The following is a 16,521-nucleotide window of genomic DNA, read 5'->3' as shown; positions in this document are numbered from 1 at the left end:
TCCTGTGGGGTGAGGTCAGAAGCTGGGGAGACTGACTTGGAAGATGGCCAATGAGAAGATGAGAATTGGGGAATGGAAAGGGAAGGGTTTGGGGGTCAGAGGGTTAGTATCGGCTATGACGAAGTCGGGGCCAGATCTGTCGTACTCAATAAATGGAATATTTCAGCAAAGATTAATTGTTTGGGAGTGCAATTTATTTGAGATGACATTGAAACCTGACAGATAGCTGATACTCCCCAAAGACCATTTCGAGTGGGGGAGAAGGTTTATCTCTCCACCAAGTATTTGAGACTTAGGCTCCCGAACAAGAAATTGGGCCCAAAATTTATAGGACCTTTCTCTATAGAAAAAATAATCAACCCGGTTACAGTACAACTGCGGTTGCCCTGGCTACTAGGGAAGATACACCCCATTTTCCACAGCAGCCTCCTGAAGCCTGTGGTGGAGTCAACTTTAAGGCCGGTGCCACGTGACCCCCCCGAACCCCTGGTTGTTGGGGGCCATACTCACTATGAGGTACAGCGAATTCTCAATTCGAGGTGGCATAGGGGGTGCCTCCAATACTTAATTAAGTGGAAGGGTTACCCCTTGTCAGAGGCTTCCTGGGTGAAGAGCACAAATATCCAAGCTGATCACCTTACAGCCAAATTCCATGCAGATCACCCGGGCAAGGCGGGAAGGGGTGGGACACACTCTCGGATGGGATAACGGTACATAATTTGTTTTTTTTCTTGAAACAGGCCTCCCTGGAAAAATGAAGGGAGAGGGGCCGGATGTCAGCATTCTGATGCTGCCATAAAAAGACGAAGCTTGACTTTTCACCTACTTATTTTCTCTGTAGATAATATCCCCTAGGAGATGGGATGGGAAGGGGGAACATTCCTGTGGGGTGAGATCAGAAGCTGGGGAGACTGACTTGGAAGATGGCCAATGAGAAGATGAGAATTGGGAAATGGAAAGGGAAGGGTTTGGGGGTCAGAGGGTTAGTATTGGCTATGACAAAATCGGGGCCATATCTGTCGTACTCAATAAATGGAATATTTCAGCAAAGATTAATTGTTTGGGAGTGCAATTTATTTGAGACGACATCGAAACCTGACAAACCTCAGGTTCAAATAAATGGTTCTTGGGCTATTGGCCAAAAGTGGAATTTATTAAAACAAGATAAGATGCAACATAAGGAGGAAATGAGCAGAGACGGACTGGATGTTTCAAAGCATAAAGGATATGATAGAGAAAGAACATAAGGCGATTATGGAATTAATGGAAGGCATAGATCAAAAATTGGAAAATATTATACAAAGGACAATGAGTAATGACCAAGATGCCCAGGAAAGGAAGGAGCTAGCAGAAGGAATAGAGGAAAAAACAGAATTGAGGAATCAACAAAAAGAAGATAACAAGGAGTCATCAATAAAATTAATAATGTTTGATGAATTAAACTAGGGGGAAAACATTCTAAGAGATCTGAAAAGAGAATGGGAGGAGCAGGAAGATACTTGGGGAAGGGAGACAGGGGTCCGGGGGTAATAATTTCAAAGCTAGACAGTGGAAGAGGGTAGGGATGGGAGAAACATTTAGATTGACTAGGCAAGATGTGGGCACAGCTACAACAGACATAAAGATTTAAGAGAAGAATATGGGAGGCAAGTTAAAAAAAGAATGAGAATTAAAATATTGATGCGGACAAGAGATGATGGATAGAAGGTGGATAGGAAAAAAAGAAGGAAAATTTTTTTTTCCTTCCTTTTTTTTTTATAAAGGTGGGAAGAGGAGAAATTAGAACAGAGATAGGAGTGTGTTTCATAAGAGATTGAGGGATTACCTGTATGTATACCTTTACATGATGAAACAAAAGTAATAATAAAATGGGAAAATTAGAGATTGAATGATAGTATTATTAAGTAAGCTTAAATAACAGTGTGATTGGTAAACATTGAGCAATTAAATAACAAAAAGAACATATTTTAATATAAACGTGTATGTTTATATTACACAACTAGAACCATATAGATTGGATGAAAGCAAAGAATATGAATAGAGTTACTTTGTATGTTTAAATAATATCGTAATTTGCATTAGAACAATATATTGAAACATTGAATAATGAAACAATGAAGGATAGTATTTTAATATAAATAAATTCAAAGAGTGAAATATGGGAAATATGAATAAGAATTAAGTATTAAAAAGGGGGAAATTAGAGATTGAATAACGGTATTATTGAGTATGTTTAAATAATATTATAATTTGTAGTGGAATAATAAAGTGAAATAATGATTAATAAAATGATAAAAGAACATGTTTTAATATAAACAGGTGTATTAATAGTGGAATCATAGATTGGACGAATGTACATATGAATATAATTAATTTGTATGTTTAAATAATATTGTGATTGGTATTAGAATTGTATATTTAAATATTGAACAATGAAATAATGAAGGATAATATTGTAATACAAAGGGAAAGTCTTTTAATATAATGGTGACATGAATAAAAGTTAGAATAAAGACAGAAATAAGAGAAAGGGGCAATATTAGTAGACACATTTTTATAAAATAAGATAAGTGCAATGATAAGAAGGAGGTCTGAACGGCCGTAGTATTATGCATGTTTAAACAATATGAAATAATGAAAGATTATAATTTGATATAAATGTGTGTTACTACTAGAAATATATAAGCTGGATGAATGTGATAACTATGATCAATAATATTATTTTATCTGTACTGAAATGTATGGCACCCAGGTGTCACACTGCTCACGCATTGATATGTATATATAATGTAAAATAAAAAACTTGAAGAAAAGAAAAAAGAATATCAAGTATATCAAGTATATCAAGTACCTAAGCTAGGTAGCATTGATTTAGCAGATGACTCTTACTTTGTTAAGGACCTAGGTGTACTTATCTCTGGCGATTTATGCTCCAAAGCTCACTGCTAAAAACGCATTAAGAGTTGTAAACTTAATTTTGCACAGCTTTTTTTCTGGAAACATTGTATTGCTAATTAGAGCTTATAAAATTTATGCTAGATCAATTTTAGAGTATTGTTCAACTGTTTGGAATCCCCATCATTATCTGACATCAATACAATCGAGCAGGTTCAGTAGTACTTCACAAGAAAAGTCTTGCACTCTTCAGTACACAATAGAATTCCTTATGCTACTAGACTTGAAATTCTCAGTTTGGGTAACTTAGAATGGTGTTGCTTGCAGTCAGAGGTATTGGTATCACATATAAAATTATATGTAGTAATGTTTTACCTGTAAATGACTTTTTCTGTTTTAATCACAATAACACACATGCAAACAACCACTTTAAACTCAATGTAAATCATTCTAAACTTGCCTGTGAAAATATGATTTCTATAATAGAGTTGTCAAAGTGTGGAATACCCTACCTGATTCAGTTATCCCACTACAAATTTTCATAGTTTCAGTCACAAATTGACTTCTGTGGACCTTACTTCAAACTTAAGTGGTTAGTAGAGGGGGGTGCATAAGTGCACTAATGTGCATATCATCCGTCATTCTATTTACGAGACCGCCTTCTGCCACCAATAGCCTCCCACCGGCCAGTACGCTCACACAGAGTGGGCCTCCTCAGGGTGCCGTCCGCCAGACAATGTCGGCTGGCGACCCCCAGGGGGAGAGCCTTCTCTGTGGCGGCGCCCACCCTCTGGAACAACCTCCCCCCAGAGATACGTACAATAACAGACCTCCGGATTTTTCGTCGGGCCCTGAAAACCCATTTATTTCAGCTAGCTGGGCTGGCTTGAGTTAAATTTTAAACTGATTTTAAATTGGAATTTTTTAATTACGGCCAGAATATTTAATTATTTTAAACAGTTTTTAGATTTTGTATGTCTTGTTTTTACTTTGGCTGTTCACTGCCCTGAGTCCATATTGGAGAAGGGCGGTATAGAAATTTAAACAAAATAAAATAAAATAAATAAAATATTTTTATTCCTTTATTTTTGTTTGACAAATTCAAACAAACAAACAAACAAACAAACAAACAAACAAACAAACAAATAAATGGCTTGTTAAATGAATGAAAATCTGACTTACTGCCACATGCTTGACCTCCTCTCTGCCTCGGGCCCCACATCCAGGCTGTCACTGGAGGATACATCGCCCAGTGCAGCACTCTTCTCTGGGGGCCACCTGCTCACCCATCCACCGGCTGGACTGGCCCGGAAGCAACATGTCACCTTACATCCATCCATAGCCTCCTTCCGCCCGGCTGCCAGCTTTCTGACAGGAGCAGAGGCTGCTGTCGGAGTGAGGGGAACCACAGTGCTGTGCTCATGTGGCTGTGAGTGCCAAGGCGTAGCTAGAATTGGAAGAAAAGGCTGCGCAGCTTGGCGGAAAGAATCGGAGCAATACCCAGCAGTTTGCATGAGAAGGGGTGAGCGAGGCAGTGGCTGTTCTCGCTGGTAACTGAGCCCACTGTGCCAATTTGCGCCTTACTCCAATTGGTGTGATGGGCTCAGTTACCAGCGAGAGCAGCTGCCGCCTCACTTGAACCTTCTCATGCAAGCTGCCAGGTGTTGCTCCAGTTCTTTCCACCACAGCCACACAGCCTTTTCTTCCAATTCTAGCTACGCCTTGGCACTTGCAGCTGTGGGAGCACAGCACTGCAGTTCCCCTCGCTACAACGAGCAGCCTCTGCTTGCATCAAGAAGCCGGTGGCCGGGCAGGAGAAGGCTAAGGATGGGCACAAAGTGACATGCTGTTTCTGGGCCAGTTTTGGCAGGGACCGGAGAGCTGCACGGGGACTGCTTGCCTGAAAGAACTATGGTAGACCCTTGCAGCTCTTATCTGCCAGATGGCCTCTGGGTAAGGCTCCTCCTCCTCCTCCTCTCCATTTCTCCTCTCCTCAGTGTCCTTTTTTTCCAAACATTTGGGTCAGGCAGCAATTCCTAGGGAGGTGCCCTGACTGAGGAGACTCAGACTGTATCCCACGGCTTGCCCACTGCATAAACCACTCCTGCCCCTTTTGAAATGGCCACCCAGAATTCTCTCAGGCACCAAGGGCCAGCGAGCAGCTCTTCCAAGAACTGGAGAAGGGGAGGCAGGTCCACTGGCAGAGGAGATGGGCTTTGGTTGCTTGTTGGTGGAGCTCCAGGCAGAAGGGCTTGCTTTGGCCTGGGCTGGACCAGAGTGGTGGCAATGGCAGCGGCATGAAAGGAAGCCATGTGACTGGAGGCCCAGTTGCCGCATCCTGCAAAAACATCACCATGTTCGGCACCACCGGAATGATTGGTCTGGCCACCATGGCATAAGCCCTGGAGACAGGTGAGGCAAAGAGGGGGCATCAGCCTGGGGGCAGAACAAGTGGGGGACCCATGAAGGGGCTGTGAAAGGATGCACTTGGGACGTGGCTGCTTCCCTGAAGAAAGCAGCGCAGTCACTGACAATTGGGGTGAGCAAGTACTTAGGGAGCAGCTCCTTGCATTGTGGCTGCTGCAGTGAATATGAGAAGCCAGCCAATGTTTTGAGTGTGGTTAACTCTCCAGCCCAATGAGCTTAGACCACCCTGTTACCATAACCAGCCCTTGCTTTGTCCATGACTTCTCTATTAACACTCACTACACCTGTCAATTTACCAACTTCAGTTACTGCACCAGTGAACATCGCACATCCAGTCACTATCACCTCACCAATGAATCTCCCAACACCAATGACATTAGCTGGCCCTTTAAATATAGCCATGAGACCTGTGGAAAGCATGCCTTTCCTTTCCCAGGCATTGCCAACCTCTCCACCCCACCCCACCCCAGTTTAAAAAAAAAACCCTAAGCAAAAACTTCATGCATAAAAAGAATAGAAAAGGGGGCTGCTATGTATTGTTTAATGGACTGCTAAATTGGTCATGCCCACCCAGTCACATGATTACCTAGCCACAACCACCCAGTCAAATGATCACCCAGCCACACCCACCCAGTCACATGACCACCAAGCCACACCCACCAAGCCACGCCCACAGAACTGGTTGTTAAAAATGTGAATCCCACCATTGCTACAGAGGCCTCTTTTTGACCACAGTTTTGAATTTCTAACATAAGTATTTTTTCTGAATAAATTTGTTCTTGTGAAAATTTGCTAAAGGAACCCTCTGAGGGATTACCTGTTTAGCAAAATAATGTATTCTACATAGAAATAGATTGTCAAATGTTCAGCAAAAGAAGGGGCGTTGGTCCTACCTGAGACGCACCTTCTCGTTGGGTGGAGACAGCAGCCAGGATGGGGTGTGGTCATCTGTTAGGCCGATAGACTGAGCCCATCAAATTTGCTAAGTCCCGCCCTTGTTACCGGGCAAACCCAGCTTTTGGCGAGGACAAGAAGACAGGCTCGGCGTGTGGGACACCAAGAACAGGTTAAGGAAACAAGACAGGTAAGAAACCAAAACAAAGGGCCAGACTGGCGAAAGAGAGGGAGGGTCTGGCTGCTGTCTCCACCCAACGAGAAGGTGCGTCTCAGGTAGGACCAACGCCCCTTCTCCATTGTGGGTGGAGACAGCAGCCAGGATGGGACATGCCAAAGATCCACGTCCCTACGGTCGGGTGGGACCAGTCTGGTCCGAAGTCCCCTCCCCAGAGACAACTCGCTGTAATACTCTACGGCCAAAGGCGGCATCTGCTGAAGCAAATTTGTCAATTTTATAGTGTTGAATGAATGGAGAAGGCGATGTCCACGTAGCCGCTCTGCATATTTCGAGCAATGAGGCCTGAGTAGCCCAGGCTGCCGATGTCGCAGCACTGCGGGTAGAATGCGCCGTCAATCGAGATGGTCTCGGGAGAGATCGTAACTCGTATGCTTTGGATATCGTCTGCCGGATCCAACGGCCAATGGTCGATGAAGACACCTTGGAGCCCAAGGATACCGGTAGGAAAGAGATAAAGAGGGCCTCCGATTTACGGAAAACCGCCGTCCGCTTAATATAGATCCGCAGGGCCCGTCGGACATCCAAAGAGTGCCACCGCCGTTCAAGTCCATGGTTCGGATGAGGACAAAAGTTGGGCAGGATGAGTTCCTGCATGCGATGGAAGGTGGTGTTAACTTTAGGTACAAAGGTTGGGTCCAAACGGAGAACCACACGGTCGGTATGGAACACACAGAGGTCCTCCCGGATTGAAAGAGCGGCCAACTCAGAAATGCGTCGGGCCGAGGTGATTGCAACCAAAAAGGCGACCTTGCACGTCAAAAGGCGAAGGCTAGTCGTGCGCAAAGGCTCGTATGGAGCTGACGTAAGGGAATTTAGAACAACCGAAAGGTCCCAAGTTGGATATCTGTGCAACACAGGAGGGGAAAGGTTTGTAGCCCCTCGCAGAAATCGGCGGATTAAAGGGTGTTGTGACAAGGAGGATAAAGACCCAACAGTAAGGACCGATGAGATCGCCGCCACTTGTCTCCGCAATGTGTTGGGGGACAGTCCGTTGCGAAGACCTTCCCTTAAGAAAACGAGAACATTAACGATGGAGGCCTGGAGAGGGTGAACCGCCGCTCGATCACACCAGGCACAGAACGACTTCCAAGTGGCCGAATAAATTCGGTCCGTAGACGGCCTTCTCGACGCCTGAATAATAGAAATCACGTCTGGAGGAACGTTGACCTCCCGAAGTGCCTGCCGCTCAATCGCCAAGCGGTCAGACGGAGCCACTGTAAGTCTGGATGTGTCAAGGTCCCTTGAGTTAAAGCGTCCTGCGGTTGAGGAAGTTGCCAAGGTTGGTCTATCGACAAAGATACGAGGTCCGCAAACCAAGGTCTGCGTGGCCAATGCGGGGCCACCAGAATGATCTCCGCCTGTTCCATCAGCAATTTGCGAACTACCCGGGGAAGCAGAGGAACCGGAGGGAAGGCATATAGGAGCCCTGGGGGCCACGGGCAGCGGAGAGCATCGACGGCCTCTGCCTGAGCTGACGGGAACCGTGAGATGAATCGCGGCAGCTGCGCATTGTCCGACGTGGCAAAAAGATCGACCACCGGCATCCCGAAACGCGACGTGATCTGTTGGAAGAGGTGAGGGTTGAGACGCCACTCCGCATGGTCCAGCCGCTGACGACTGAGCCAGTCGGCTTGCAGATTGGTGACACCGGAGATGTGTTCTGCCCGCAACGAAGCCAGATGGATCTCCGACCAGAGGCCCAACCGTAACGCTTCCGACATTAGAGAGAGAGACCGAGTGCCCCCTTGACGGTTGACATGGGCCTTCGCGGTGATATTGTCCGTGAGGACCAGAACGTGGGAGTTGGACACAAGATGAAGAAAGGTCCGAAGTGCCAGGTAAATTGCTCGCAGTTCCAACCAGTTGATGGAGCGACGGGATTCGACGGAGGTCCAGACACCTTGAGCCAGTTGACCCCGACAATGAGCACCCCAACCCTGGAGACTGGCGTCCGTTGTAACCACCACTCTCTGTGGATCAAAGAAAAAACAACCTCGGGAAAGTGCTGGAGACCGCCACCACCTTAGGGACCTAAGTACCTTCCTAGGGACAGAAACCTTCAAAGGGGAGGTACCTCTACCCGCTTTCTGTAGAGGTAACAGGAACCACTGAAGTTCCCTCGAGTGTAACTGGGCCCAAGGAACTATTGAAATGGCGGAAATCATCTTGCCCAGGAGTTGGGACAAGAGCAGGGGAGAGGAAGATGGAGTTCGTTCAACTTTGGAGACGAGGGATCTCAAACTCTCCTGTCTCTCGTTCGAAAGGAAAACTCTCCCCGTAACGGAGTCTATCCGAGCCCCCAAGTGAACCAGATTAGTAGAAGGGACTAACTGGCTTTTCGCCAAGTTAACTGAGAACCCGTGAGTAGTAAGGGCAAGGAGGGTGGATTGCAGGTCAGAGGCAGCTTGTTGAAGAGTAGGAGACAAAATCAGGATATCGTCCAGATAACATTGCAGACGAATAGACTTAGCCCTAAGGGAAGCTGCCAGGGCAGCCAGTATCTTGGTGAAGGTACGAGGAGCCGAAGAAAGGCCAAAGGGCATGGCCCTATACTGAAAATGGCGCCCCCCGTAACAGAATCTAAGGAACTTCCTATGGGAAGGGAGGATGGGGATGTGGAGATAGGCCTCCGTGAGGTCTATGGAAGAGAGGAGATCGCCCCTCCTGACACCGTCTAGGATCGATTTTAGTGAGTGCATCTTAAACTTCCGGTATAGGACATACCGGTTGAGTCGCTTAAGGTCCAGAATGGGTCTCCACCCCCCCGAGGATTTGGGAACGAGGAAGACACGGGAATAAAATCCCGTGCCCCACTCACGCAAGGGCACAGGCTGAATGGCCCTGATTGATAGAAGGTGCTGAACCGCCGAATCCATAAGGAACCGTTTCTGGATATCATTAGAAAGGGGACAGCTTACAAAGAACCTCGGAGGAGGGGAAAGAAATTCAATGGCCAACCCAGATCTTAAAGTGGCCAGGACCCATTTATCCGAAGTCGAGCCCTCCCAGACAGGGGCAAAAAGGGCCAATCTGCCCCCTATGGGAGGGTCCGGAATGCACTTAGCGACGGCGCCCGGAGAAACGACCCCCTCCCCCCCGAAAGGGCCGTTTGGGAGCAAAAGTCCTACCTCTGGGAGGTCTGTCCTGACCGGCCCGTTGTCTAGGTTGGAAATTCCCTTGTGACCTAGGGAGAGAAGGGGAGAAGAAAGATCCTTCATACGGGCGAGATTGGGGGCGAGGAGTGTACGGGCGGAACCTGGAATCCCCCCTGCGAAAGACAACTGGAAGGAATTTCTTCTTATCCTTTGTCTCTGAGAGGAAAGGATCCAGAGATTCCCCGAATAGCTTGGAGCCCGTGAAGGGTACAGACGCCAGGCGCCATTTATGCCTAGCGTCGGCTTGCCAGTGGCGTAACCAAACTAATCGACGCGCCGTAACCGAAGATGCTAGAGACTTGGCCGCAAAGCGAGCGGCGTTCAGAGTAGCGTCCGCCGAAAACTGTGTGGCAGCTATAATCTTGCTTAAATCCTGTCGTACTCGAATGTCCTCCGTAGGCAACGACTCCTGCAAATGTTGAAGCCATAAAAGAGTTGTACGATTAAAAAAGGAGGCCGTAGAAGCTGCTCGGATGGCCCATGAAGCACCTTGGTGGGCTCGTTGGAGCACGTGTTCAGCCCGGCGTTCCTCCGGACGAAGGCCTTCCTCAGGATCACCGGGAACCGCTGAGTGAGGTAAGAGGGCCGTCACGGGAGCGTCCACAGATGGAACCTGGAGAAGAGAATCTAGATCCGGAGCAATACTGAAGTTTCGTCTATCCGCTGCCGTAGGTGCCGGAACAGAACCCAGTGAAGACCACTGTTTCTTGATAACATCGAGAAACAAAGGGGGAGTAGAGATGGTATCTACAGTCCTAGCTGGCTCAGCAAAGAGAGGGCTTAAAGGTCCCTTAGATGTAGAAGCAGAAACCGGTAAAGGTGAAGGGGAGCTAAGCTGGGCCGTAGCAATGGCCTTATGTAGTAGGGATTTGAACAAGGCCTGGGGAAAAATACCCGTAAAGGCGGGCTGTTCAGGAGGCAGATCATCATCCTCCGAGAGTTCCAGGTCATGAGGGTCATCAGCCGCATGAGAAGGGGATCTGCTGGCCGTAGAAGACACGGGAGAGTCAGGAGCAGTGATGGACAAAACATCATCCAGAGTCCCATCCCCTCGAGAGGGGGAAACCACTGAACGCACCGAAGCTGCTCTGCTCGTGGACTGAAAATGCGAGGCCAACGACTGTTGGACAGCTGCAGCAATCATCTGTTGTATTTGTTCTGTGGACGGGAAAGAGTGCTGTTGTGTCCCGGTTGGAATGGCTTCTCCAGCAGGTGGAGCTGGGGATGATTCCGGAGGAGGAACAGAGGTCGTAGGCGCAGACGAACCCCACAGATCAGTTGTTGCAATGACCGCCGGACAGTCCTGAAGGGAAAGACGATCCCCTTGAGATGCAGAATCGGCACCTGTAGGGGGATGGGTCGAGACTGAAGCAGACTCCATGCCTACTGACTGAGCGCCACTGGCTTTGGCGCAAATCTTCTTCAGGACTCTGTCCCTGCGAGCCTCCGCACGAGAGGGTGCCTTGCTGAGAGGCTGAGAGGAGCCAGAAGGGTCTAGTCTGGAAGAAGATCCAGAGGGAACCTCTTTAGTAGCAGAAGAAACTCTCTGATGATGGTGAGAATCAGAATTCCTGTCCTTGTGGCAGTGCTTAGATTTATGGGATGCCTTAGGCATGATGACAGTAAGGCGAACTGCCAGATGATTGTTGTAAATTAGGTACGAGAGTGCACAAGCCAAGGGAAGGGGGCAGTAATGAATGTGGCTCAGCCCCAAATATGACACCAGGGAGCGCAGACACTCCACAAATAATGGTTTGAAATAACCTGGACGAAACAGAGATTGAAAAAGGCAGGGGGGGGGGCGCAGACCCCACTCAAAAACGTTTCCTCAGCCCAGGCACGAGCAGTCCACCAACCAAACGTAAAGGAAGGGGGGGGCGCAAAGCTCCACCAGCAATAAGCACAGAAATAACGGCCAGGCAAGTCAACAAATAACAGTAAAAATTCCTCTGGTATCAGGGAATGGCATACAGCTCCGTTTAGGCTCCTAATACCCGTTCGCGCCAAAAACCTTCCCAGCCGCTCAAACAGCGCTGCGGGGAGAGGCGCCTAAGCCGATGGGCTCCACCAGCTGATTTGCGCCGTTAGAGGAGAGTACAAGGCAGAATCGGCCACTAAGGGTGACAGTGGTCAAAGGGAAGGGCTGTAAGCTTCCCTCAACGCCGTTGGGAGCGTTAAAACTCCACGAAGCAGCTGTCAAAACGACAAACGGCGAGCAGAAAAAAACGGAGCTTTTTAAAATCCAAAATGGCCGCCGGGAGGTTTGAAAAGGGGGCGCGAAGCTCCACAGACAGCAGGATTGCCCCCAGGACCCAAACCGGCCAGCTGTGGTGGTAAAAGGGGAGCGCAATCACTCCACAATGCCCCCAGGGTCTTTTCCCCCCAAGGGCTTCCCCCCCACGCAAGGAAAGGGGCGCAGAGGAATTCCACCCCCCCCCCAGCAACCAGTAAGGTCAGTTACTGGGGAATAATCTTACTGAAAGTTGAAATCGATGTCCAAAGAAGATCCAATAAACAGTCCGAGTCAAACCAGAGCAGTAATTAATGAAAAGCAGAGAAATAGCAGCCAGGAAAAGGGAAAAGGGTTCAAGAGGATCAGTCCCACACGCCTGTCTAGGCTGACAGACTGAGCCAAAAGCTGGGTTTGCCCGGTAACAAGGGCGGGACTTAGCAAATTTGATGGGCTCAGTCTATCGGCCTAACAGATGACCACACCCCATCCTGGCTGCTGTCTCCACCCACAATGGAGAAGCCCATGTTCTCCTTGTGGTTTCCATGTCCTCTGTCTGGCATTGCCTTAGAATTAAATATTGTCTTGCTTTTTGAGTACCTACAATACAAACTTTCTTTGTCAGCATTTTTTTTCTGTAGGGTAGCACTTCGCTAATAAATGTTAATTTAAGTTAATAAGGTCAGCTCTATTATCTTAATTAGTTGATTAGTACTTTCCACCAGTTTACCCTGCTGCCTGAAACTGACAGGTCCTTAATTTGTTTATTAAGCAAATTTATAAGATCGTCCACTTCATATTCTGGTGGCTCTAGGTGGCTTGCGACATTAATCATTAATTGGTTACATGCTGAAGTTTTTGCCTCCTAAGTGTTCTAGCCCATTCCTGAGATTGAAAAACTAATCTTTCTGCTATTTCAAAAAATAATTTTCAAATTTAAATTTAAATTTATTAAATATATATGTTGCCTATCTCACCAAAGGCAACTCTATGTGGCTTTCAGGCAATCAATAAAAATGCTAATATAAAACACTGAAACATTAAAACAATAAATACCAACATTAAATTTGAAATAAAATTGACCAAAATGGAAAGGGAGGGAGAAAAATGCACAGAGGGAGGAGGTATGGTATTATCTAATCCATTAGCCACCTCCAAAGTGCCAAAGTGCAACTGGCATATACCAGTTGGCATAGCCAGGTGTTCAAATCCTTTTAAAAGGCCAAAAGGATATGTGTGGATCTCACCCCAGGAAACATGATGTTCCAGTGGGGGAAGCCACGGCAGAAAAGGCTCTTCTTCTGGACTCTATGCCAGATAAAATTCCTTGGCCATCGGGTCTTCAGCATTCCCCTTCTGCTTGCAGAGATGGAGTAGGCTAGCCCCATCGGGAGAAGTTGGTTCCTCAGATAGTCTGGACCCAGGCCATGAAGGATTTTAAGGTGATAATCAAAACCTTAAATTGAGCTCAGAAGCAAACTGAAACCAGCTTGTGGAACAGTGGTATAAAATGGGCCACCTTAGGGGCCCGGAGAACTATTCACATGGCTAAAATCTGTGATTGTTACTCTTCAAGGATATCCCCATGTAAAGCATATTGCAGTAGCATAAGATGACCAGGGCTTGAAAGGCTGAGTGCAGGGATTCCTGATCCAGGAAAGCATGCAATTTCATAAACATTTATGCTTTAGTACACTTCTTGAGCTTTTTCGATGTAATTTTTGCCACAGAAGTCAAGAATGCTAGTGTGTCCTCCTTTTCACTAAATTTGTCCCCCTTTCCAATTGTCGAAGTCCTCTTTTGCTTGTTCAGATATATAATAGTAGATACAAATTCATTTGTTATGAAATCAACTAATATTTATTTCAAATAACATATTGTGTTTTTTACGTAATAGTTTTTCCAAAAAAAAACCAAGTAAAATCTTATCAGAAAAATAAAAAAGATATCTCAATATAGAACATATTGCAGAAGATTTTATTGTGCGAAATTTGAGATACTATCACATTTTGGCATATCAATAGTGTCGTCATATGGAGAATTTGGCTGAATTAGAAAGTAGAAGAAAACATTAATAGATTCAGTAATGGGACTGAGTCAGCTATAAGTGGGAGATTATAAAACTGAAATTAAACATGAGGAACTTCAGTAATAACTGAAAAGGAGCAACACAATGTTCTCTACAATTTGTAACAAGGGTGTTACAGTTATCCAGATGTAAAGGTGAAAGCCTCGCATGATAGCTACATGGGACTCTTCCCTGTTACCTTCTGTTTTATTTCCAAAGACATCTCTTTGCAGTCATGCAAGCCCTGAAATAGATAACTTTAAGGAGTGGCCACAGATATAGGTGTACACATGTGCACACATACTAAACCAAAATAGCTTTTCCGCTTTGTATCCAAATAGCTATAAATCCCTACCAGTGGCTTGGCCTTTGTATTTTGCTATCATCATCATCATCATCATCATCATCATCATCATCATCATCATCATCATCATCATCATCTGCATGTTTAGTACAGAAATATATACTGACCCCAAAGGGTCCCTTTTTCGGTTAAGCAACATTATGCATGAAAACTATAATTGGTTCCATCACATCTACTTTGAACATTGCTTTCTAATTTTCATTATATTTTAGAAATCCAAGGTAGATAGACAAATATACTTTGGTGAAGTGAATTGTGATATTATGAGTTAAAAATCATGAAATCATACCAGGAATTTTCTTTTCACAGTTAATCTAATTTGTTTACTGTGAAATACTCTTAGTTAATATCTGCACATATACTGACCTAATTTACACCACATGAATAATCCATGATGCAAGCCTAGTATTTCCAGAACTAAAATCAGTTTCCAGCTAAAATGGTTGGCAAGGTAAGTAAGTTGTCACATTGAAAAGCAGCACTGCTCAAAGTAAAACAAAAGTAATTCACAGTGACAATTTGATTGTAAAAAACATGATCAATTGAACAATTTATTTGAGCAAAACTTAAATCTTGTGCAATCAAGAATTTTTCTTAAAATGTTCTAGGGAAATATCTGTGAAGAAGTCTCTCACCCAAAATCCAGTTTTGAGACATGAGGAACTCCCTTCTCCCTCAGCCCCTTATATCTTTTGAGGAATTTCTGAATTTCATAGATATATTTTAAATTGGTCAGCTAAATGGCTTTGCTTTATTTCAATAAGCTATGCTTCAGAGTCTTGGTAATAAGTAAAGTCTTCTAGTGCAACCGCTGCTCAGGCAGGAGACCCTATACCAGTTTAGTATAGGCAACCTATTTGCCTTCATGTGTCAAAAGTGGGGGTCGCACGGGGGGGGGGGGTTGCGCATGTGTGAACCCCCACCCATAATTCTATGCCCCCCTGTGCATGTGTGTGCACCCCCCCGTGCTCTCCCTGCTTTTGGCACACGATGGCACTGTGGGCCCAGTGGGCCCATTTTTCGCTCTCCCCCGGCTCCATAGTCTTTCTAGGAGTCTGGGGAGGGTGAAAACAGCCTTCCCTACACACCCTGGAGGCCCTCCAGAGACCGGAAATGGCCTGTTTCCTGACTTCTAGTGGGCCCAGAAGACCCGGAAATCAGCTGGCCGGCGCATGTATGTGCGCTGGAGCTGAGCTCGCGTGCCACCTATGGCATGTGTGCCATAGGTTCGCCATCACGGCCCTATACTATTCCAGACAAGTAGATGTCTAGTTTCTTCTTAAAAGCCTCTAGTGGTGGAGCACCCGCAACTTCTGGAGGCAAATTATGAGGTTAATTGTTCTCACTGTTAGGAAACTTCTCTTTAGTTCTAGATTGGTTGTCTCCTTAATTAGTTTCCATCCATTGTTTTCTGTTTTAGTGCTTTGGAAAATAGGTTAATCCCCTCTTCTTTGTGGCAACCCCTTAAATAGTGGAATACTGCTATCATGTCACCCTGAGCTTTCTTTTAACTAGACTAGACATACTCTATTCCTTCATTTGTTCTTCATATGTTTTGGTCTCTAGCACCCTAATATTTTCTGTGGCATTTCTAAATCTCAGCATCTTTTTTTATAATATGGTGACCAAAACTGGATGCAGTATTGTAAGTGTGGTCTTACTAAGACTTTACAAAGTGGTACTAATACTTCATGTGATTCTGTCCCTCTGTTAATGGTATCTAGAATTGTATTGGCTTGTTTAGCTGCTGCCAAACACACTGCTATTACTTCTAAATTACTTCTATTGAGCCAGGTACCACCTAATCTGTGTTATGTGCATTTGGTTTTTCTTGCATAAGTGGAGAACTTTACTTTTCTCTTTAAAAGAGATTATTTTAACAAACTCAGAGAGAGCTTGGGAAGTTTCCCATGGATGAAAAGATTAAAGGGGAAGCCAACTCAAGAAGCTTGCGAAACTCTGAAAAATATGATTATAAAAGCCCATTCCAGTTCAATATCACTAAAAAAGAAAAACAAGAAAACCAAGAAAAAAACAGCATAGTTGCACAAAAAATTCTCAGACCAATTAAGAAAAAAAAAGGATAAATACAAAAAATGGAAAGAGGGATAATTAAGTCAGAATACCAACAAATAGCCGAAACCTGCAAAGGTGAAGTTGTGTATGCTCCTGCACTGGAAGCTTTCAAAATGAAAGTGAAAAGCCATTTGTCTGAAAAGGTATAGTGCAATGATGGCTAATCTTTTT

At 45.5% G+C, this 16,521-nt stretch overlaps 1 protein-coding gene across 1 annotated transcript; it reads right to left on the bottom strand.

The window, feature by feature from the left end:
• Positions 1 to 8,426: 8,426 nt before the first annotated feature.
• Positions 8,427 to 12,647, bottom strand: LOC148114150 (uncharacterized). The gene has a single exon (XM_087894529.1). It carries the CDS (start codon positions 11,225 to 11,227, stop codon positions 9,518 to 9,520), a length of 1,710 nt encoding a protein of 569 aa, XP_087750655.1. The 5' UTR covers positions 11,228 to 12,647; the 3' UTR covers positions 8,427 to 9,517.
• Positions 12,648 to 16,521: the final 3,874 nt, after the last annotated feature.

The sequence above is a fragment of the Pantherophis guttatus genome, chromosome 4 (genome assembly GCF_059756535.1).
Source record: "Pantherophis guttatus breed Tessera chromosome 4, ASM5975653v1, whole genome shotgun sequence".
NCBI classification, from domain to species: domain Eukaryota; kingdom Metazoa; phylum Chordata; class Lepidosauria; order Squamata; family Colubridae; genus Pantherophis; species Pantherophis guttatus.
Note: the sequence above shows the minus strand (reverse complement) of the source record. Positions and strands in the feature narration are given on the sequence as shown.

Excerpts from the sequence above, each read along its gene's own strand:
- LOC148114150 (XM_087894529.1), bottom strand. The coding sequence starts at position 11,227 with ATGCCTAAGGCATCCCATAAATCTAAGCACTGCCACAAGGACAGGAAT.